The sequence below is a fragment of the Maylandia zebra genome, linkage group LG5 (assembly GCF_041146795.1).
Source record: "Maylandia zebra isolate NMK-2024a linkage group LG5, Mzebra_GT3a, whole genome shotgun sequence".
Classification (NCBI taxonomy): Eukaryota; Metazoa; Chordata; class Actinopteri; order Cichliformes; family Cichlidae; genus Maylandia; species Maylandia zebra.
Window position 1 is genome coordinate 16,033,230 of NC_135171.1, and position 23,860 is coordinate 16,057,089.

General features: G+C 38.7%; 1 protein-coding gene and 1 long non-coding RNA gene across 2 annotated transcripts; one reads left to right on the forward strand and one right to left on the reverse strand.

Annotated features, from left to right (window-relative positions):
- The first annotated feature begins 173 nt into the window (after positions 1–173).
- On the forward strand, positions 174–16,739 carry dnai1.2 (dynein, axonemal, intermediate chain 1, paralog 2). The gene is made up of 20 exons (XM_004545212.4): positions 174–394; positions 537–596; positions 720–818; positions 999–1,079; positions 1,355–1,481; positions 2,293–2,348; positions 2,457–2,612; positions 2,764–2,823; positions 2,944–3,069; positions 3,471–3,555; positions 3,680–3,797; positions 3,905–3,948; positions 4,113–4,360; positions 4,572–4,661; positions 4,822–4,909; positions 5,042–5,121; positions 8,141–8,289; positions 10,076–10,175; positions 13,268–13,453; positions 16,488–16,739. Exons 1-20 carry the CDS (start codon positions 356–358, stop codon positions 16,587–16,589), a joined length of 2,094 nt encoding a protein of 697 aa, XP_004545269.1. The 5' UTR covers positions 174–355; the 3' UTR covers positions 16,590–16,739.
- A 2,263-nt stretch (positions 16,740–19,002) lies between these two features.
- On the reverse strand, positions 19,003–23,019 carry LOC105940785 (uncharacterized). Its single transcript, XR_001167454.5, has 2 exons — positions 22,646–23,019; positions 19,003–19,405 (listed from the first exon to the last, which is right to left on the reverse strand). It is a non-coding gene; the product is annotated as an uncharacterized LOC105940785 (long non-coding RNA).
- Positions 23,020–23,860: the final 841 nt, after the last annotated feature.

Genomic DNA, 23,860 nt, shown 5'->3' on the forward strand with positions numbered 1-23,860 from the left:
CTTTCCATAATAAACTCTCCTTATTTAGTATAATTATGTCAAAAGCATTCAGACCACTTTTTTTTTTCCTTTAGCTGATAAAATTAGAATAATACTGCTAAAATAGTTCACTAATAAAAATGTTCAAGTGTTGTCTGAGGGACTGAACACATCCAGCAGTCTCCGGCTCTGCGCCAACCAAAACTGGTTGTCTTGACAACCTATATACAGCAGCAGGCTACGAGCAGACAGCCCCTTGTTCTTTCTTTCTTTTCTATTCTTTTTTTTTTTTTAGCTTTTAACTAGTTTAATTTTGTTTTGTTTTTCCCTTTTTTCTTTCGAACTTTCTAAACTAGCTTTAAAAATCAAATTGAAAATGCCGGTGCCTAACAACAACGCAGCGTTTGCAAGGAAGGTAAACGTCAGCTCAGTTTAGCTGGCCTTAATTAGCTAACTAGAATATTCATGGTGTAGCTTCACGGATAAGTAAAGCAATTGTTAAGGACCTACTGTAATATAACCCACCGTATAGCTGATTGTTGGTTATTTTCGCACAGGGGTCAAACGTTCAGAAGGTACCTGGAGCAAAGTCAACGAAAGCTGCCACTAAGAAAAAGGTGGGTGTGTTTATTGGATAGGTTTTGGCGTTTGGGTGACGGAAAGAGAAGAGTGATGAATATACTATATCATAACATAATGTGATTTTTATTCATAAATGTCTTCTCTATGCAACGTTACAGGATGAGGAAGAGGCTGTGGAGACGGGGACTGGATGGGAGGAGTGGTCTCAGGGGAAAGCCCTTGTGAGGCCTCCAGATCAGATGGAGCTTACTGAGGCTGTAAGAGAAGGATGGAAATACTAATTTCTCAGGTTTAAGACAACCATGTGGGCTGAACTGAAGAAATTTGTGCAGACTTTGATGCTGTTCTTTATCATTCAGTGCCTATATTAAAATTGTTAGCTATAATTAAATTAATTGTCCTTGTGTTAAGGATCTCTCCATGTTGATAATGAATAGGAGCTGAAGGAGGACATCACAAGGATTCTGACTGCAAACAACCCACACGCCCCTCAAAATATTGTCCGCTACAGCGTCAAGGTAAAGAAGCTAGATCCAGATGGAAAAATCAAAATCACTGTTTATAGATGCAATGAAAGTATACAAAATACAGATTAAGATGTGGACTGTAGACTGATGATTGCTTCACTGTGAGCCTCTTACGTTTAGCATAAGAATAACTTGTTTGCCGCAAGTGTTATTTGTTTCATCTCAAATAATTTGATACAATCTATGCAGGTAGTCCCCATGCATTCGCTTCTCCTCTCTCTTTTAATTTATAACCAGACTAAACAAGCACATTTCGTTTCTCTCAGGAGCGTTCCTACAAGCCTATCAATGTTGTGGATCAGATGGCGGTTCACTGTGTTTTAGAGGGCAGCCTTGTGCATCAAGACTCTGAAGAGGCTCGTAAACTTAGAGTCAAGGAAGGCTTAGCTCAAGGTATTTACTGAAACATCCTACAACAGAGGATAATATGTATAGATTTTGCTCTACTTTATATATATGATGTATAAGATAAGTCAAAAAGTCTTTAACCACCCTGTATTTCTTTATATTTTGCAAGGGGGAAAAGACATTAATTGAACATTTATTGAAAAGGAAATGGAAATACATTATATACATATAGTAAATATAGCAGTAGTAGTAGTAGCTGTAGTAAAAACAATACTGTATTTAGTACAGTATAGTAATGGACTTCCTCCATACATAGTGTTGACGATGTCACCAAAAACTTTAAAACTGGGATTCATTACTCTATAAAACCTGTTTCCACTGATTTTTAATGCAGTTCTTGTATAAGTTGCTCCCCAGTTCCCTTGTGTTGTTAAAATGGCTTCTTGACACTTTCCACTTGTCCAGTTTTCTCTGATTTTTTTAAGGACACACTGCACACTATGCTGAGATATGGCAAGTTTTTAGCTCATACCTATTTTGGAAAATATTGCTTAAAACCACTTTAAAAACTTATGAGAAAGTCTGGCTCATTGAAAAACAAAATATAAAGAAATGACGGTTGCTTTCACTCTGTAGTCAAAAAAAGAAACAAACCCAAAAACTAATGATTTATTCTCAGAATTTGTTTTTGTTGCCTGTAGTGTTATATTTTCCCCTCTGTTGTAGTTGACACTTGATGCCTCAAGGTGTCGCTTTTGCCTTGCAACATAAAATGTGAGCAATACCCTGTTTCGCAAAAAGTGAGATCCCAATAGTGAGATATCAGAGATATAATAGATTTTTTTTATGTGTCTAGAGATTGCAACAGTTGATGCCACAGCAGAGTCTGAAGAGGAGAAAGCAGAAGCCTCGGTGAAAATTTTTTATAAAATAAATCTTTTCCTAAACTTAACTCTTTAAAGCGTAAATTAGTCAAAGTTTGACTTGCGCTACAAATATCTGTTTGTTGGTTTTCCACAGGTTAATCCTATAGTGGATGGAGGGGATGTGGAGGAAGCTGCCGATGAGGACAGACCAGACAGTGCTGTCTCCAGAATCAACAAGAAAGAGCCAAAAGTGACTAACCAGTTTAACTTCAGTAATCGAGCCTCTCAGACTCTCAATAATCCAATGAGGGTAGGTAGGAGAGGCAAAGCCAGTATTTTGTGCAATGGTTGAAGTATTTGCTTTTAATAATAAAGTGCATTAAAAACAGTTTCAATGAGTAGATAGAGAGATTAACATAAACTCAAAAGTTTCAGTGAAGTCATTCTTAATTTCCTTGCAGGATAGAATCTGCCAGACTGAACCTCCTCCACGAAGCAGCTTCTCTGCTACTGCTAATCAGGTACTGGATTCCCTGATGTGATCAAAGGATATGTTTAGGCCACATTTGTTTTCTCTCTGTTGAGCATCAGCGAATATTTGTTCCCCTATCATTTGATGCTAATAACTCTGTTATTGGCAGTGGGAGATCTATGATGCATACGTGCAGGAGCTGCAGAAACAAGAGAAAAACAAAGAGAAGCAGAAAGGCATGCACTCACAAAAAGATAATGGCAAAAGCAAAAAGGTGATGCTGATGGAGACTCAGGTAAGTTGACGACTGAAAAACTTTACAGCCTAAACTCAACATGCATCTAATATTTGTATTTTAGCACATTTACATTTAATATGGTTTACACATTCATTTAACAATCAAAAAATCTGGGAGGTGACACAAGGTCCTTAGGGATTTTTTCAGGAAGGGCATCCGCTGCCACGGTAACCCTTTGGGAATAAAGGAGCAGACAAAAGTTGCTTTATCTTGCTGCCATACAAACCATGTATATAACACCATATTAATGCATTACTAAGGGTTTTCACTGAGCTACTCATAAAACAAAATCACTAAATGACACCATAATTTTTATGTTCTCATAATAGTCATGTTTATTGTTTATTGCATGCTTTTGCAATGTTTTCATCCAGTGTAATGTCACATTTCTGTTATAGAGTGAAGATGTCACCAAATGGACCATGGCATCAAAGATCCTTGAACGAACGATCAGTCAGAATACATTTGATGACATAGCACAAGGTTTGTTTTGTTATTGTACATAACAGATAAAGAACAATGAACTACAGCCTGATTTCATAATCAAGCAAGGACATTCTCATCTCTTTTCTTCTCCTCTAATTTCTCTCCTTCTATACCATTTCAGATTTTAAATACTTTGAGGATGCCTCTGATGAGTTTAGGGAGCAGGAGGGAACCCTTCTCCCCTTGTGGAAGTTTCAATATGACAAAGCCAAGACACTGTCTGTCACTGCCCTCTGCTGGTAGGTTGACTCACTGGCTCTAGAACGTTACCTCAGAGAGATGACTGGATTTCAATGATTGTTTGTTTCCTCTGCTGGCATGATACTGAGTCACCTGTCTTTAACAGGAATAATAAATATCAGGACCTTTTTGCTGTGGGATTGGGATCATGTAAGTTCAAAGGCAGAGAGCTGTTAGTAAGCACCTCATCTGTCACCGTCTTAGACAACTTAAATTTATCTAAATTGTGTTTTCTTTCTTTTTTAAACAAATGCTGTAAATTAATAATCTATCTTTTTTTGCAAACCACTCACTTGTGTCCCTCTCTTGGCCAGACAACTTCAGTAGACAGGGATGTGGCATGCTTCTCTTCTACTCGCTGAAAAACCCTGCCTTCCCAGAGTACATCTACCCCACCAGTTCTGGTGTCATGTGCCTCGACATTCATGCACAGCATTCCCACCTGGTGGCAGTGGGCTTCTACGATGGCTGTGTGGCTGTCTACAGCTTGAAGGAGGAGGGACAGGAGCCTGTTTACAAGAGTACAGCCAAGACTGGCAAGCACACAGATCCTGTCTGGCAGGTGCGAGTGGATGGCATGACAGTGGTGGATAGGGTGACAGAAATTCAGGATGTGTGCACTGTTCAGTCTAATTTCTGTCACATCTTTGCTTACTTTGTGTCCACTTATGCATTTTGCCATTTTGAGAGCTGAAAATAGCACTAAGAACAGCCTACTTTCACTCATGTCATTCATGCTACTGCAACCCAATACAGTGTACTTTTTTTTCTAGGTCCGCTGGCAGAGTGATGATATGGACAACAACCACAATTTCTATTCTGTGTCGTCTGATGGCCGAGTTGTGTCCTGGACACTCGTCAAGGTTAGCCGAGGAGATATACATTTTGTTGCCGTATTATATCTGTAGCTTGCACTCAAATTAGGTTCAAATTTCTCATGTGCACTGCACAAAAGCAGTTTGCTTTGGCTTTTGTATTTGTTTAAATCTAAGGAAGAATCACTGTGTGTTTACATGATTGCAGAATGAGCTGGTTTTCACAGACATCATCAGACTGACACTGAATGGTGCAGTTTCTGAGGGCACAGAAGGTGCACAGGCTCCCAGCATTGGTAAAGCTTCACTCAAATATAGTTGTTACTGTATTGATGGTAAAAGAATGCAACATTCTTTCAGTCTGGTATATCAGGGTGGTGTCTGTAATAACGTGTCTAAATAAGGTCCTTAACGTTCTTTTTTCACAGCGTCTGGTACATCATTCGACTTCCACAAACAGATTGACTACATGTTCCTAGTTGGAACAGAGGAGGGAAAAATACACAAGGTATGTATCAAGGATTTCATGCAGGTTTTGTAGCCACATGGCTAAATCCAAGAAAAAGGCCAGATTTTGTTCACTGGTAAATGTGACCTGCTTAAAACATTGTTTAGAGAGCTGTGTGCGTGCCAACCTTGTCAGTGCTCCAAGATAATGATTGTTGAATGAAAATGACACTTCCTTCCAGATTCTCACCAGAATCACACCAGAGAAGGACTTTGGTCACAGTTACTGGAGAGGTGTTGATGGGCGCACAAGCTAGTAAACAACGGTCTGGAAAAAGGTTGCGATGAAAACTAGAAAAGGGCAATTCTCCATTTTACAACCCACATAACATGTTTCAGTAAAACTACTTCAAGATAATAAGAGGTAAAAATCAAATTTCCATCTAACCGCCATATTAATAATAATCAGTGTATTATGTTTTGTAACGAATAAAAATAAATATATTCTTATTAACATTAATCTTTTATGGCAGTCCCTTGGTTTTTATGTTAAAAGGGTTACATATTAACTACAAAGCATCACCTTTTTGCATGGTTATTGTTTAGAAACACCATGCTTTGGAAATTGCGTATTGTTACATTGACCATAAAAGTAACACCTATTACTATAAAATTGTTCAGTTCTTACCACAAAGCAGATTCAGACACAGATATTAACCTAAAACTGACAAAATAGCTTTAGAATTATTCAGCTCATTTAACTATTTTAAAGAGCCATAGCAGTGGTTTTCATTAGGTATGAATCAGTAAACGTACACATTATAGCTGTGTGCGTCTATAATGCATACATTATAATTCATATGAAAATCAGATTATAAACCTTATTGCTAAACAAAGTTTATATGCATAGATGAAGGCATTCTAAGGTATTGTAATACGTGCTACACCCTGCTATCATTCTGATCAAAGGTTGCGGTAATTTAGTTTATCTTGCTGTTGTCTGTCTGTACAACTCTTAAGGATAATCATGGCTTTACACCATCTGCCCCTATCTGTTCTGAAGGATGGTTTCTCATTTTGTTCTTGGTACACTTGGTGCTCAGGAGTAAACAACTAGACATTTGAACATGCAATTTGTTTTGTGACGATTTGGGAACTTCATAGACTTAATTTTAAGCAGTTAATGTCTCTCCTTAAGAAGAGGCTCTCTGTCCTCTTCAGACAGTTTAAGTAGTTTTGGGCTAACTGCCTCTTTCTTCTGTCCTCTATGCTGTTCCCCTGCATGGTTTGGTTGCTATAGGACATTTGCCCCCCGAATGTGAGGTGAGCTCCACTGGCAGGGGTATAAACCACTGCAGGTGGTCAGTCATCCAGGTGAAAAATATAGTGTTAAATAAATTAAATGAATGATTCTTGTTGATTTTTGTAGGGAAAATAAATACAAGTTTTCTGATGCAATCTTTCTCATTATAATTTTATTCAGTTTAACTTTGGTTTCAAAGGTTTCTACCCATTGCCCGTAAAAGGCTGATGGAGTATTGTCATCACCCCACCAGGCGGGCAGGTGGCGTGGACACCTAAGTTTGTGAATGTGATAACTTGAGAACAAGGTGACATAATGTCGGAGCTTCAAACTGATATCATAGGTGCATCTACTAAAAATTATGAGTTTGAGAGGTCAGAGGTCACCTTTTTTGAAAATCTTGTGAATGCGATAATTTCAAAACCCATAACCCTGAAGGTGGGAGATGAACATTTTTTGGCTTGGAACCACAGTTTTAGGACATCAGTAAAATGTTTTCTCAGTTTGAAACTGTTTTTTCAGTTTTCCTGGACCCTGATATTCATTTATTAGCACAGAACTGTTTAAACACTTTAGATATTAATGCAAAGAGCAAAAGTTGATGAAAATTAACATAGTGGGAAGTATCTCACATTGCCATAAAGAGAATGCAGTGTGATCATGTATGAGGATAATTTGTCATTTCTCTGTAATTACTCACACAGGCTTGTTCCCATGTTGTTCAGAAGACAGCATTGTAAAATCAAATTATTTATGATAATAAATTATTAACATTTGATCCTGAGTTTGATCCTGATCCATAAGTAAAACCAGCCATTAATTTAATGTACTAGCTGGCTGTGTTGTACTTTGACTTGATTGAATTTTTTTTACAAATTATAACACGAACAATAAGTACATACATAATTATATCCTCTACATTTTGGTCTGTACACCATGTTTCTCACCTTCCTCTCTTTGCAGACTTGCCAAAAAAAAAACATGGCCTGTATGATAAAATATGTTCTGTCTCCTCAAGCTTCAAAGGTGCAGAGCCCCAGAAGAGGACAGATTACAAATCTTTCACTTAGCTGCAGGTCAACAAACAATCTACCAGCGCTCAGAAATTCAACAGTTTTACCAACACCCTATAAAGCTGGTTTTATCCCAGATTGTCTAACCTGTCCTGTCTATAAATCTGCTGCTATTCGGCTCTTTTTAAATTCTGTTCTGTCAATGCCAAACATTGAAAATCTAAAAGGTAATTCAAAGTTGAGCTAAAGTAATTATTACTCTAGATTAAAACAAGCTATTGTACTTGAAAGACTTTTTATATTAGCTGTCAGTGAAAAACTCTACCCAGATATGTAAAATATTCTCAAAGAAATATTCAATTTTAGGTTTTTCATAATTTCATTTTAGAAATGTAGCTCAAGTCATGGACATGTTGAAATATCTCGACAAACTTGACAAACATGGAGGTACAGACTCTTCACATGTTAAGTACATTGGAGACACCAATCAGGTATATGAATCCTTAAAACTACCACTTTTGAGTAAGGAAATGTTTACATTTTAACAAAATCAAAATATTGAAATTATTGCCTTTAATTAGATACCTTTATAGTAATGCAGTAAGTTGTTTTGTAGTTGTCTTCTGACTATTCAACAATCCTTCAGCACAGTCTTGTTATTCAAACTTTGGTATCTGAAGTTGGTGATGTCAGACAATGAAAATACTACATTTTATTTATACCGTATATGTGGCCCAAATTAAGACTTTGCCTTCTTTTCTCAGTGCTCTAAGACTTACTCAAGCCAGTTTCTGGAGACCTACGATGCCCACAGCATGGCGGTGGATACCGTAAAGTGGAACTACTTCCATCCAAAGGTTTTCGTCTCTTGTAGTTCAGACTGGACTGTCAAAATCTGGGACCATACCATCAAGTAAGACTCAAACAAAGTAATACTGTGAAAGATACTTGCACCAGCTGTAAATATGACATCATTTGCACTGTAGACACTTTACACACTGTGTCTGATCTACTGGGCTTTACGGAGAATAATTTGAAAAATATCAAGTGATGCCTTGTTGATGCCAGAAGAACGAACAGTAACTCAAACAATCACTCACCCGTCACAACCAAGTTATTTGCAGTTGATGCAGATGGGCTACAGCAGCAGAAGAACACACCTCGTGACACTTCTGTCGCCTAACAGCAGGAAACTGAAGACGACATGATAATAATCTCATTCATCCTCATTCTTCTTCTAGCTGAAGGAAAATATATGAGACATTCTTTTGTTTAACAGGAAACATATGTTGCAGTTAGTTATAGAGTAGCAGTACAAGTAAAATCTTTATGTCATCATCCTTAGCAACTCTACTAATTCGCTTAAAAATATCTATCTGTGTCTATTCAGTGAAGAAGGAAAAGGTAATTATCAGTCCTACAAGCTTTTTGTATTGCATATTAGTCTTTATTACCTCCTTATAGCCATCATGGCCCAGCATCATTTCCTGACTTTATTTGACTAATCCAAAGTGCCTCCCACGACTTGCCAACACAGGCTGCTTGAATGAATAATGATAGTAATCATCAGCCCATTATTAGAGATAGGGCTTTCAAGTATGATTTGCAATAAAGTACCCTAAAGATACAAGGGACATTGTTTTCTGGAGAAAAAAGATATGGCTAAAACAACTTTTCGTAAACTCTACCACATAGGTGGGAGGTGTGGGAGCCCTGCTTTTGCTGAGGCTCATCTATCCTGTGAAACTGTCAGAGATGTCATTAGCTATTCCCAAATGAACTGAGGTCCTTGTCGCTATATAAATGTGATGCATCAAGTCTATTAATCACATAAAAAGTCTGCAAAATATGCACTTTTGTAATTAACAACTTGGATGAAAACCTTGAATCCTGGTAGCTCTGCCTCTTCATTTACAGGAGTGTGCAGTACTATTCAGCTGTAAACAAACATCTCATAAATGACTCTGTGTCAGATTTATTAACAATTTGCACCTTATTTTATACATATTCTACACCTAGCCATGTGCATGTTGTGCATCGAAGACTCACAACAGATTTAGACTCATTGTGTCTGTCACCTAGGTAAAGTAATCAGTTACAACGGCTTCTACAAACAATGGCGAGAGAGCATCCTTTTTAGTTCCACCAGCCACGCATATTACTTCCTGCTGTAGTAAATCAAACAACAGTTACCCACATGCTGCATGTGCAAATTGTTTTAACGTGTTAGCAAAGTTACAACCTATAAAAGTGTTACTTACTTTTTGCTCACTTTCACAGACACATGCACACGCTCTCTTTCTTCTCAATATTTAAACAAGACCTGCAGGTACCCAGTTCCAACTCTTAGAAATATCTCATTTCATGATCTTTTTTCCGGTAGTGTTCCACAAGTTAATAATGAGGAGAAATGGTGTGAAGCAACCTTCTGTTTGATGTCCATACATTTTCTCTGACTGGCCCTGATTAGGCATCGGTGTCTGGAAACAGGTGGATCATAGAAATAAAGTTCTGCTTTATGTTACGAAACCAATTTGTTCTTTATGGCAACAGGTCATACCTTTACACTGAGAGTCTTTCTCTCTGTAGACTCTAACAAGTAAGTGTTCTTGTTTAAATTTTATAGACATGTTGTGTCTCATGCGGTATACTGAAAATCATATTTCCCTCTCTGATATAATGTTTCGATGTTTTTCCAGCACTCCAATGTTCGTCTTTGACCTACAAGCAGCGGTTGGGGATGTTGCCTGGTCTCCATACTCGTCCACTGTATTTGCTGCTGTAACAACAGATGGAACAGTAAGAGTCTCTCTACATTATTTCCTAAATTTTGCAACCCGCAGCATGAGCCTAATAGATTTTGCATGTTTTGGCCCAAGAAATACTCGTCTAAACTACAGTGTGTGGATTATCCTCAGCTTTATCAAGAATGCTTAATTGATAGGACTAGAAAAATGTAGATATCACAACTGTGTCAAGCTAATTGATTAACAGTGTGGTTACATATGAAATATAATATATTCATAGTTTAGAGTTGCAGAGAATGAGAACACAACCAGTAACCAAAAGCTTGTCTGAAAACTGTGATTGCAGCCACCACACGTGCTGCTTACCTGAAGTCCCTTTTTAGACTTGCACTTCTTTCCTTTAATTCAATGGCATTTGAACCTGTCAGCTGTCATCAGGTAGATGTGAAGGTTACGTATGTTCGAAACAGATTGACAAAGCCAATAACGTTAGTTATCCCATGTCTTAAGCTTGACACTTTCCAAACTGAACATGTGAGATAACAAACAGCAGCACCAGCTACCACCTGCCACCCACTTTATTATTATCCTCATAATATAGTTATAGACTCAGTTGGCTAAGCCCTCGGCCTAGCCTCAGGCAATCAAGTTTGTTCAAACACAGCTTCATGTAGCAAAAGCGCTTCCTGCTCTCCCAGTAGTTATTGATTTCAGCCAAAAGTAATTTCACTGGATGCTGTGCTGCTTATCTCCACATATTTTCTTAGTATGGCTGCAAGCTGTCCCCATCTGTTTGTCTTCACAGCCTGCGCCACATTATAAAAGTCCAGAGTGTTGTGTCTGACACATTTCCTGTCCAGCGTGCCAGTGTGAAGTCGAGTGAGAGTGACAGGGAGGAAATGAGAGATGAGCAATTTGAGAGACACCTTATGTGGCAGTGTGTGCATGTGTGTCTCGTCCTCTCCAGTGCCAGGATTCGGTCACAATATGCCCTGTAGTATGCCCACTATCATAATTATGCAAATGATTTTACATCCAAGCCCAAGTCTTGATCAGACATTTACGTGAGAAACCATCCATTTTCACACCAAATTCACAATTTGTAATCTTAGTTATACATATTGCTACTTGTGGGAGCAATGCATATATCAACACTTTAATTGTTTAATTATAAATATCTTCTATGAACGAAGATATCTAGAACGTTTGTGATTCTTGGTTATTTTAGCCTTTAAAACTGGATCAAAGGCTATTTTTAACCATTTAAAAAACTCATTTTAAGTTCATGAGTTGGCATATATTTCACATAATATTTGTTCTTTAGAAACCAGAAGTGCCAAGATTGTAATTTACCATTTTTTCCCAGTGTGCTGAGCTCAAAATTGAATGGATCTGGTTAGACTGGTTTTAGGGATGCTTTGGCATAAACAGCTCTACATATTTGATGATTACTGAGTATGCAGGCACTAATAGTTCAAACTTTAAAGAATGACAAAATGACAGCAGAATCACATTCACTGTTGGGTTCTCAGCGCGTGATGTTAATCGGCATAATCTTCCCTAGGATACCAGTCTCCTTGCAGTACATTTGCAATTTTCTGTGACAAGTGTCTGATTAGCCTTGAGTGACTCAGCATGAGTTGTGTCCTCCCTGACGTGTATATACTGTTGATGACAACCTGACCTGCTGCTGTTGTCTCCACACTATAAAATGTCAGGCACTGTGTGTGTGTGTGTGTGTGTGTGTGTGTGTGTGTGTGTGTGTGTGTGTGTGTGTGTGTGTGTGTGTGTGTGTGTGTGTGTGTGTGTGTGTGTGTGAGAGAGAGAGAGAGAGAGAGAGAGAGAGAGAGAGAGCATGTATGCGTACTTGCTTGTGTGCATGGGTTCATAAGGATAATGACTTGCCTGGCGGGCTGAGGTGTAAGAATGACACAGACTTGTGTGGTGCAAACAAATATCTCTTCGCTCTATCTGTCCCTGCCTCTCCATCTGAGCCGACTGTCAGGGAAATAAAGTGTCAGCATGAAATAATAAAAAGTCCAGACTCATCTGCACATTATTAGCCTTCAAGTCCATATTTGCTTCCCGTGCATTTGCTGTTAACCTTTTGCACACAGACTGCTGCATCTTTTTATTTAGCATAACTTTTGTGGAACTTTTGGATTGCCATCAAAAATGTTGGATTGGATTGCCAAATGTTAAGGTCAAGTGAAAAAAAAAATTGATGTAATTGTCAATGCAACTTAAGTGAAGTTTGCTCTGAGGCATTTTAGTCCTTTGCACATTTGATTTCATTACCACCGAGTCTGCAATGAAATGATTACAGTGGTTAAACTATTAAACTATTAAAAATCCTTATTACATAAAGCTTTGTTCTCTCCAGTATAGGTTTGGCACTTTAGAAGTATAAATTCATCACAGTAAAATGTCTCTCTGCTTCAAGTTCTTGCATGAATTACAGATGTAGTCTGTGCCCTGCAATCAGGCATGACTAATGTTACATTAGTGCTTAAATGTGAACAGCAAAAACACCGTAGTTAATGGCTGCAGTGACAAGAGGTTGCAGAAAGTCACCATGCCCTGGTGGAGTATGATGATTGGTTACAAATTATGACTATGACACTTTGTGTGTAACTGATGCACACAGACAGTGTGAATCCAAGTGATCCACGCACAGTCATCTTTCTGATAAAAGGAGTGGGCTGCGCTTTGCAGTGGAATCGTCTAAAATGCACTCAAACAGAAAGAAATCTGTGATCTGGTTTCTTCTGGATAACAATGGCTGTAAACTCATTGGTATGTTGGACCTGCCAACACAGTGCACAAAACACACATGCTCATGTGGACAGCAATGCACACTCACTGAATTACTAGGAACACCCTTCCTTTCACCAGATGGTCAGTCTTGCCTCCCTGCAGAGAACTGTGCACCACCACAAAGAAGAAACACATGCAGGCCTTACTTACTTGAAATATCTGAATACTTCCTATTGTTGTTCTCAGTTTATGAGATGTGGGTTTGTTGCACATACAAACATTGTTGTTTTGGTCTACCACTGAAATGTAAGTCAATTAATCAGAGGGTCACAACTATTAAAAGATTGATAAATCTGTACCACTGGTATGATCGCTCCTCTTTTTCAGGTTCATGTTTTTGACCTGAGCGTCAACAAATACGAGGCGATCTGCCAGCAGCTGGTGGTGGACAAAAAGAAGACCAAGCTGACCCACGTCGAGTTTAATCCCATCCATCCTGTCATCATAGTGGGTGATGACCGAGGCTATGTCACCAGCTTCAAACTCTCTCCCAACCTCCGCAAGAAGCCGAAGGTTAGAGTCTTAACAAGCTTACCGCACCATTCGCGACTTCCACTTGTTCCACATCAATTAAAGCAAATCAAATGATTCATTCAGTCCAGTGTCCTGACCCCGAGCTAATTTTACTAAATAGCAAGTCTCTCCCACCCCCACCCTCCATTAGCATTACTAATTGCCTTTGTTGCTTTTTTCCCTTTATATTTATCCCAGTTAACAATTAGCCTCATTGTGTAGTGTTCTTAGTAAATGAATGAGTGTATGAAAAGCTACAATATAAAAGAAAGCTTACAGCATTTTTTTTCTGTGCTCTGAGTTTGGGATTTTAAAATGGTGAGGGCATAGAGTGCTAAAACATTACGGAGAAAATGAAGAGTAAAAAAGTATTTTTTGCTCTTCATTTTTGTATTTTTAAACTTGTAGCTATGAAATAAATCAAAAATTTACTTTGGTCAACTCACAATTTATAAGTCCCTGAAGACGCTGTTGCCACTTATGCTAATGGTTAATGGGCTGTGGAGTAATCACATCACTCTGTCTGAACATAAAAGAAACCGGGTGGCGCGCTGAGTCACAACACTTTAATCAGGACACATTTAAAGTCAGCCCTACAGCCTCTCTATTCTTCCTGTGCATTGTTCACAATGGTGCATGTAAAATAGAATAAATTCTAATGACCAGTGTAATATGCATGCTGCATTATACATGGTATTGCCAAAACACAAACAGGTCCCTTTCACCTGCCCGCATAAACACGGTTTATAAAAGTACAGCATAATAAGGCATGTACACACATACACACACTCACAACACTGCCTCATTAGCGACCTAGGACCGTAGCCCTAAAGCATACAATTGGGGAATAATTGCTCAGTTCAGCACCAGTGACAGGGCTCAGAGCAATTTGGAAGCTACTGAAGCAAATAAGTATAAGACAGTAACACCCACAGTTAATATTATCAATAATATATCTTGTAAAATTCATATCTTAGCCTACCAAAACTATAAATATACCCAAAAGTGGTCTAGCCAAACTAGCCAATGTGTTGTACTTACCAATTGTAAGGGTTTCTATAAAGTAGATCATAGTCTTGGCGCTAGTACTATAAAAGAGTCCAACCCTTCTGTTATCTTTTAGTGCTCTTCTCTTCTCCCCAGTTTCTAAGTCATTGTTTGGACATTCCAGAATGAACTGCAGCTTTTAGTGTCCAAAATAGAAAATATGCAATGCACATCTCAGCAATAAACAGTCACTAACTAGACAGCATTACATACAATTGTTGTACTGTCCAGTAGATTCTGCCGTGTTACTCAGTGAGTCCATTAACATCAAATGACCCTGTGTATGTTCAGTACAACACACTGTTTAGCTGTTTTCAACATGAATGTGTTCATCTCATCTCAGCCTCCTACTTTCATGCCCACAAATCAGTGATGGGTCGATCATAAAAGTCGCATTATGAAGTATTTTATGACTTATCGTTATTGCCTCTTAAATAAAACTTCCATATTAAAATTTAGTTTTCTACATAATTTGTGTAGCATTGCCAAAAAATGAGAAGACATCAAATTGAAGGCCTTACAGTAAATGGAGAAAATTAGTACACATTCATATTATACACAGACAAGTCTGCCGTTTTATGTTTTTGGAAAATAACCAGAAAAATAAGTATTTGGAAAAATAAATCCGGATATATTCAATTTGAGACAAAACCTTTATGACTGAGATCAGTTTTGAAGCTTTATTCACTTTGAGTTTAGCCTTTCACTCTGCTCTGTGAAAACTCATCACTGCCCAGATATATTATCTTGAGATATGATGGTCTTTCTTCAGAGGAACACCTTTGACTATTTCAAATGTCAAAATAGCCACACCGAAATATACAGCAAATATATTTTTTCCAGGGTTAAATTGAGGCGTTAGCTGCTCAGCTGTCATTTTTCACTATGTTCAGTTATGACTAGTTCTAGAAATATTCACTGCATCCCACCTACATACAGATACGTTAAATAGTACAGCACATACATTTTTTTGCTTTTAATATTAACAGTGTTTGAGTTGGTAAACAAATTGTCAAACGTCTTACTGTTTTCTTTTAGTAAGATGAAAAGTTCACACGAGATGCTTCGCTTCAGAATTGATTACATAGTTATTTCCATAGGTTTTTGAAAAATGACACTTTTTAAATATAATTTTTATATAAATTTAATACAAAGTCCTCCATTTTCATCATTTCATACTCTTTTTTTATTTAAAATACCACAGCACTTTAGAAGGCTTGAACTTCATCGCAACACAGAGGTTTGCAACAGGGTGTAGTCAATACCTGCAGGGGATGATCAACAAATGTCCTTTTTTATTGAATATAATGATTTGGATGAAGTAATATCTAATGTGGATTGGTAGTTACAGTGTAACAGATGGATACACGTATATCATTGGTTAATACATACTGTTGCATCTGCTCATTAATGTGCCCACATGCCATTCTATTTTTACCTGTGGCTTTTTGAGGTTTATTCTGTTGGGCCTCTTAAATCAAAGCCGTATTAAGTATGAGTAAAGCCTGTAACAATTGTAGAGGAGCTTTGATAAGTTCTAATAAATATCCTCTCACAGAAGTGAAATTAACTCCTGCAGCAAAATAGAACTAAAGCTGTGCCATATTATATCGCTCTTAAGAGGCTGTGCTTTACTACACCCAGGAGGATTTAATGTCATCTCACCATAACTTTGGAAGATGGCTTTGAATTTGCCCTTTAGGCAGTAGCTCTGTGTCTCCATAGCAGATTTCACTATATTCAATAGACTAACATAAAATCTCTGCTACTTTTGACCCTGCATCCATTTCAATTTTTGTCTGCTTTTATTATCTTGCCCTCCTTTTTAACTCCCTGCTGGGTTTGTGGTTTCCCACAGTGCTTGGTAAGTATAAGGTCAAGTAATTTCTCATCTGTACGCGTGTGTGTGTGTGTGTGTGTGTGTGTGTGTGTGTGTGTGTGTGTGTGTGTGTGTGTGTGTGTGTGTGTGTGTGTATAATGTCTATAGGCCAAGAAAGGTCATGAGCTGCCTAAGGGACCAGAAGTGGAGGTCGCGAAAATGGAGAAGCTCCTCAGCCTGCTAAGAGAACCAGACCAAAACTCAGGTTAAGGTGGTCACCTTGGTTTCTAAGCCAAACACAAATAGAGTGTTTCATTGCCGTTCATGAAAAACACTTATTTTGTTCACTCTATTCAGTAAACATCACATGACAACAAACCGATATGTATATGTTTATTAAAATGTGTTCTTCCAGCTTAAGTTAAGATGTCCATCATTTATTCATAATCACATCATATTTGTTGTTGAAATTGCTGTTCTTGGTGCACATTAACCAGGCATTATGATTTGTCTGACCTCCTCTGCAGGCATGTATAAAGCTCATTTCATATGTATGGTACAAGTTAATTAAGCTAAATAGCAAGGGGGAAAGTCACAGCATTGGACAGGGAGATAAATTACCCTACTAGACTGGGCACTTGTGGACCACATCCAAACAACTGGCACACATAGTCCTGGGCACCGTTCCAGGGATGGTAGCCTTTTAATGTTCCATCTACTGAATGGTTTCTGCCTTTATTTTTTGTTTTCATTCCTCTCATTCTTAATGATCTGCAGTAAAGCGCCGCCCAATGCTCTAATGCTCACCTAGAATAACATTTTGCTCTTTGTCTCCCAAGTTCTTTTTCTTTCTGTCTTTCTGCCATAGAGAGTTCCTTTATCCTTTGGGTCTAGATGTGATCACATCCAGCAATTTCTCCCTTATGAGTAATTCATTACATTACAATTTCTCCAAGTGTGGTTGGAGAACGCTGCCTGATCATCTCATGTTTGCAGATGTGTAATAAATGAGAGTGCCTGTGTTGTAGTAATGAGAATGTGGCTGCAGTTATACAGTTATGTTGTTATTGCAGTAATAGGAAGCATAAAGGGTGGAAGCTTGGCTAAAGCACTGCCAGGTTTGCTTATTTTCAGCTTTCTGGGTTCTTGCAGCTGCGTGTATAACACATGAGGATTATATGGAAGTGTGGTCAAGTCTTTAGGGAGAGCACTTCTACTACAAAGGTCATAAATTCACTGAATCTTCGCTAGCATGTCCAGAAAATAATTTCACCCTTAGGGCACTGACTTTTAAGCATCATTATTACGTGATATTCAGCAAGTTTCTGGAATATGTGGCAATTAATTGTTGATCAGTTAATCAGTGATTCATTCAACCTCAATATATTTATGTATTTATATAATATCTAATATATGTTTAAAGATATGAACTTCTTTGTTTTCTGACTTTCTCTAAACTTAATCCATTTACTCATATTGTGTTTCATATGAAAAAGAAAATGATGAAAAGGAGTATATTAGCAGTAGGTATATTTTCACGCATGGAGTAGGAATATATTTTGAGAACCTTTTCTTTCTTACTCCTTTTTGATGTACGTGTGATCTCAGCTGTAATAGTGGAGAAGTGGTTGAGTCTTAATAATTTGCAATGGGATGTTGGTAAAACTGAAGATCTTTACGTGATCAGCGTGTGATTCTGTCCAAAGCGAGCTGCCTGTCACACATGGCTGCAGGCAGATGTCACTATGAGGGCTGCTATTTCAACTAAGCATCGCTAGTTCTTATACAACACCCATAGCAAAAGCACTGTGCCTCACAGTCCACTGATATTTATGAGTGACAGTGACACACACAGACTCCACACGGGCTCAAGTCCCTGTTCTGAGTAACATACTGTTTCTCTTTTTTTTCAGGCCAACATATGAAATAAGAGGATATATATTTAGAAACCTCCAACAAGTACTAGTCATTCTTCATGTACTGAACCCCCCTTTCTCTCAGTCTGTACGTAACCTGCAGACATCCTTGTGACCATGTGTTCCTCTCGAGGCTTTTTGTGTGTGCGTTAAACACAGATTCGCACCGGCACTCCCCCGTGTGTTTTGTCAAACCAGTTACCAGATTTGACAAGTGATCGCTGTTTAAAAATAGTTCTCTCACTCCACAACAACTCATCCTTTCTGTTTTTGTGAGGCATTTCTGATTTTAGAGCGACAGCTGATTTCTTTATTTTTTTTTAAATTTTTTATTTTTTTGACACTAGGAGAGGACAAGCTTCGTTATTGCTTGCAGTCAGGCTCAGTGCTCCTTCACTTCCCTCTCCTGTGGAGGAGTACGCTGAGGTCATAGCTTGTTGCTACACTTGACTCATTCTTCATCAGTCAGGAGGTTAACAGGTACTTGTGCTCGTTCATCTGCTGGGTTTCTGCTTCACTTGGAGCCAGCACAGGCTGCCTTTCTGGGCTAGAAGGAACCCTGCAGGCTCGGTAGAGGATTAGACAGAGGAGGAGAAGGAGGATGGCAACAAAGGTGTTGCAGGCGATGGCCACCAGTGCAGCTGTGGACAGTCCTGTGCTTCCTTCTGATTCCATATTTAAGACTGGACAGCAGTTCCCAGTGATGTTTAACCTAAATTTGAGCTTTTAAGTTGGCTCCTTGATGTCCTTAGTTCATTAGTAAGACCAAGCAGCAGCATATTTATTTAGAAAGCATGAATCTATAGGAGGTGATGTCCACAGAAGAACTTAACATATATCTCCATCATATAGTTAATTATGGTAATTATTGTGGGATAAAATTAATATGTAATATGAACATCAAAGTGGAGTGTTCCCTTCCACAAAGCGCACACTGTATTGTGCAGAATTTTTAGAGAAGACAAGCACAGGAAAGTTGGCTTGCATGTGTCACTTAAGATATGAATGTTTGCTCCTCAAGGTTCTGTTTTTCCTGATAGCTTCTTTAGGGTGACACACCAGTGCTCCGACATACAGAGGAGGCTCGCAGCACTTTCTCCCAGTGATGATTTCACAATAGTCTGTATTGTCAAAACACTGCTTATGATTCCAGTAAACGCCTGCAACTGTCTGTAAGAGAGAAACAAATAGAACAATTAGGAATAATTGAACACCTGTGGAGCATGAAATGGAAAGTGGAGCACAGTATGTCTCAGTTAACTCATCAATCTTTTCAATCAGTCTCCTTCTCCTTGCTGTTCATTGTTTTATATCAGTTTTATACTATATACTAATATATGTGTAACATTTGTACTATTTTTTAATGCCATCTCCGTCTAATTAATGTCTTTTATAATAGAAGTCAGCATTTGAGAGCACACACAGGCACAGAAGAACACAGGGATGAGGATCAAAACACTGGACACATAGGCAGGATGTATAAACAAAAGATTAATTTCAGTTTGACTTGCTGTAAACCCAAATAACCACGAACACGCTCAAAAACACACGAGGAACTGAACACAGGAACACGAGAACAGAGGAAGCAGATAGGAGGAAGCAGGCGTAAACACAGGCTGTGCAGGCAACCTGATAAACAACAGTGATAGGGACAGGATTAGAAACAAACAGGGAACTAATTGAATACAGGTTAAGCTAACATGGGAGGCACCAACAATTAAATAAAGAGGGAAAAAAACAAAGTCTGAAGACAAAACGATGACATCACTCCTCCTCCTCACAGTGTAATGAATTCAGGTCAGACTCAGTGTCCTTCCATTTTGTGGACCGTTATTGTGATAATGCATCAGCTCATTTCCTTAGATGTCTCATTTAAAATGACACAAAAACTTTGTAAAAAGATAATTAGCTCATATCTGTACCTCAGTTTTTTATTTCTTCACTAAACTTGAATTATTATTTTCAGTAAAATATAGTCCTAGAGAGTGTATTTTAAAATAAAACTCATATATCTCAAAGGCTGGATCTTGTGATCTGTGTCAGGATAGGTAATGTGGATTCGAAGATCAGGTTCATGACTTTTTACTTGATGATCAATGATCCTTTTGAGCCATTTGAGAAAGAAAACTTGAGGAAAGCCTTTGCAAGAATACTGACTCCAAAAAATGCTTCATGACTGAACTGATGGCAATTTTGATTTGACTTTGATTTAAAAAAAAAAAAAAAAAAAAAAAAGCCATTCAAACTGTAATCCAGCATGCTAATTTTTTACTACTACACAATATGGTTTGTTTCTACTCTTTACACACTTATTAACCAAATTAATTATCATTTTTAGTAAACAGAAAAGCACACTGTATTGCCTGAACAGACAGAAATCCCCTACTTTGAGGAAGAAGTGAGAAAGAGTGTTCAGTAAGACTGTTGACTTAAAAAAAAAGATTAAAAAATCACCAGAGTAAATTTTACTGTATCATATAATAAGTCACCTTGTTTCCCCGAGAACAGTCAACTAAACTTAGAAGGTGGATTCCAGATATCTTCTTTATTGTGAGTATTAATATATTATATATAAAGTACTATTACCAAGGATTTTCTCAGTTAACCATGCAGAACAATGGTACTGTAGTGGTATATTGAACTTACTTTCAAAACAAATGCTGAACCTCAACACTAGCTCATAAATGCTACTGGTAAACACTAAATCATTACTGGCCAGAGGATTCTTGGGCAAGGTAGCTAGGTAAACCTCACCACTGTTTTCAATCATGCAAACACTAAAAACAACACATCTACAAGGTCTAAACTCAAAATTACCGAAATAGCATTAAATCGGTCATGATGGTTAGCCACCCCTGGTATGAATGGAACATCTGTTTGGAGCTATATGAAAGCCTTCCCTTCCAGCTGAGTGGCTACGCAGGCAGCGAAAGGGAGCATATGCCCCATTTGTACACAATTATGCACACCATATCTACTGTGTTAAGCTTAAATTTTATACAGCCGCCGCTAGGTTGATGCAAATTGATCGCAGGCCACTGTAGCTTCACATGCACCAGCTCTGCTTGCACACGAGAATTCGATTTCATCTGGCTCCACAACCACAGCTAATAGAGTTAGCGCTGCTTTTGAAGCAATAATATCAGTTTGTGATTGTTACTAATCCAAATCAACCAATGGACTGTGCATTCCTACTAATCGCATCCTGTTTCCCTGCATAACTCACATGCTACAAGCTCGCTGCACACTGTGCACTTTGATTCACCAAAATAAAGTTGTGGTAACCTACTCTCTCCCCCTCTCTCTCTCTCTTTCTCACACATACATGCATACATGGTTGCTGTGCTCATCTTTCTTGACAACTGAATATCTTTAATAAAGGTGGACCAGTTGCTAATGTAGATGCACATTAACCAGACAGAAATTCACTCCCATTATTTTCCCATTTGGAGGATTAGCATGTCAATATGTTTACACTGCAAAAGCACTTACCAGTGAACAGTGAACTTATGTTGCGTGTGAATAGTGTTGTCCCGAAGATCGCTTTTTGAATCTTGTTACTTTCTAAAAACATGAAAATTCATTTTATTTGTGAATATTTTATTGTAAATGAAACACGTCACTTCATTTTACTCATTGCTATCATCATTGCCATGTAAAAGCACAGAGGCATCTAGAGTTTAAGGCACTACAATCGTCGCTCATCACTGATCTTGGGATTTGAGGCCTGTCCTGATCTTTGCTCTGCATTCTCAAGTTAGTGCTGAATAGCATGAGTACAGCCACTTCCCGTGAGGAAAAAAACGCCTCTTCAAACCCAGTGAATCACATGGATATAACCCTCTATGTGTTATTCACGTGACTCAGTTGAATCTAGCATGATGTCTATCAGTCAGTCTTAAATCTGCTTGTCTCACCTAACTATTGAGAAGCCCTTCTAATTCCAATATCTGCATGGAAGTGACAGCGCTGTCACACCTAGACTCGCTATCACCTCTTATCAGTCTCATGTTAATCAGAGTCCCCTGCGTCAGTTGATTTCATACCCCCACATGTGCAGTTGGAGATCTGGCTGCCTGCAGAGTGTGACAGGTGGATCTGATAAAGTCACAGAACATTTGATCTGGATTTGGTGCAGCCTTCAATCCTCAGGTGGAAAGGAAGCTCCATTTTTTTCACTCTTTAGTGATTAAGGAGGATACCTCAGTCACAACTGGTGATCTCCCCCTGATCTCATAACTCGCTGCGTACTTAAATAGCACCAGCTGGCCCCAGTCCTATGGAAAACATAATTCTAATAACAATCTTAACTTCAAAACACTAAGAATGTTAAGACTTTCCAATTTGTTTTTATCACGCTATGTGTTGCTATGGAGCAAAGTCTTACATTCACAGTAGTTGCACACTTACCCGACACACTGAGGCATCAGTTTTTCTACTGTTCTTTGAATAAATATCCCAGCGTATAAGTCAGCCATCTTCCATTATTCACATGGATAACAGTTCCTTCTCCAGCTGTCTGCCATACTCTGCTCTCCCCTCTGTCTCCCCCGTTTCTTTTCCTTCTCCACCTGCTCCGCTGCACTACAGACAACTGAAGACGAGGCAGGACTGCGCACTGTCTGCCAGAGAGCTCTCCAACAGCAGAGATTCAGAGGGGCGAGAGGGAGAGAGAGAGCGAGAGCGCGAGAGGAGGGGCCGTGCAAGTGGATGTCAGCAGTGATATCAAGCGTAGGGAGAGGGGAATGGTTTGGATGTAATTACACAGGCCTCCTGCTGCAGACAGGAGGAGGGGGTGTGAAGGTTGTTACGGGGAACAAGCAAAGCTGCCTGTCAGACAAAACAATGACTTCTGCCTTGCATCGCAGTTCACAGTATGGCCAAACAAATAATTTCAGCTGTCAAAAGCAGGAAACTGGGAATCAAACAAGGAGAAGCTAAATTAAGACTCAATCATAGACATGGTTTGTGGAACTCCGAGCACAATGCTCATAACTAATCTTCTAATTGAGGGCCCGGTGGCGCCTGTGTCTGGCAGCCTCGCCTCTGTCAGTGCGCCCCAGGGCAGCTGTGGCTACAATGTAGCTTGCTATCGCCAGTGTGTGAATGTGTGTGTGAATGGGTGAATGACTGAATGTAGTGTAAAGCGCTTTGGGGTCCTATGGACTAGAAAAGCGCTATACAAATGCAGGCCATTTACCAAAGTGTCCAGCAGCACCTTGTCCACTTTGATCCTACAAGTGTCCCTGACCCCGTGGAGTGTAATAGATCACTATTACACTCCACGGGGTCATTTATGTTTTTTTAATATGATTTACTCCAAGTGGAAAAAAAATAAACTTTTAAGTCAGAACATATGTTCTCTTCTTTTGCAGCTTATCTCAATACTACAATCAAAGTGTCAACACATCACTGCGGTTGAAAGTTCCTGTAAGTAACAGTATCATATGAGCTGCATTAACACAGAGATGTAGTCAAGACTACTAAATATCTGAATAAGCAGAGTGAGACAATCAGTAATGCAGCATTTGTGGCGCACACAGCATACCCTCATGTAACAAGACACCAAACGAGGAGATCGTGTTCTGTTGCAAAAACAGGTTTCTGCTGCAGATTCGGTCAAAT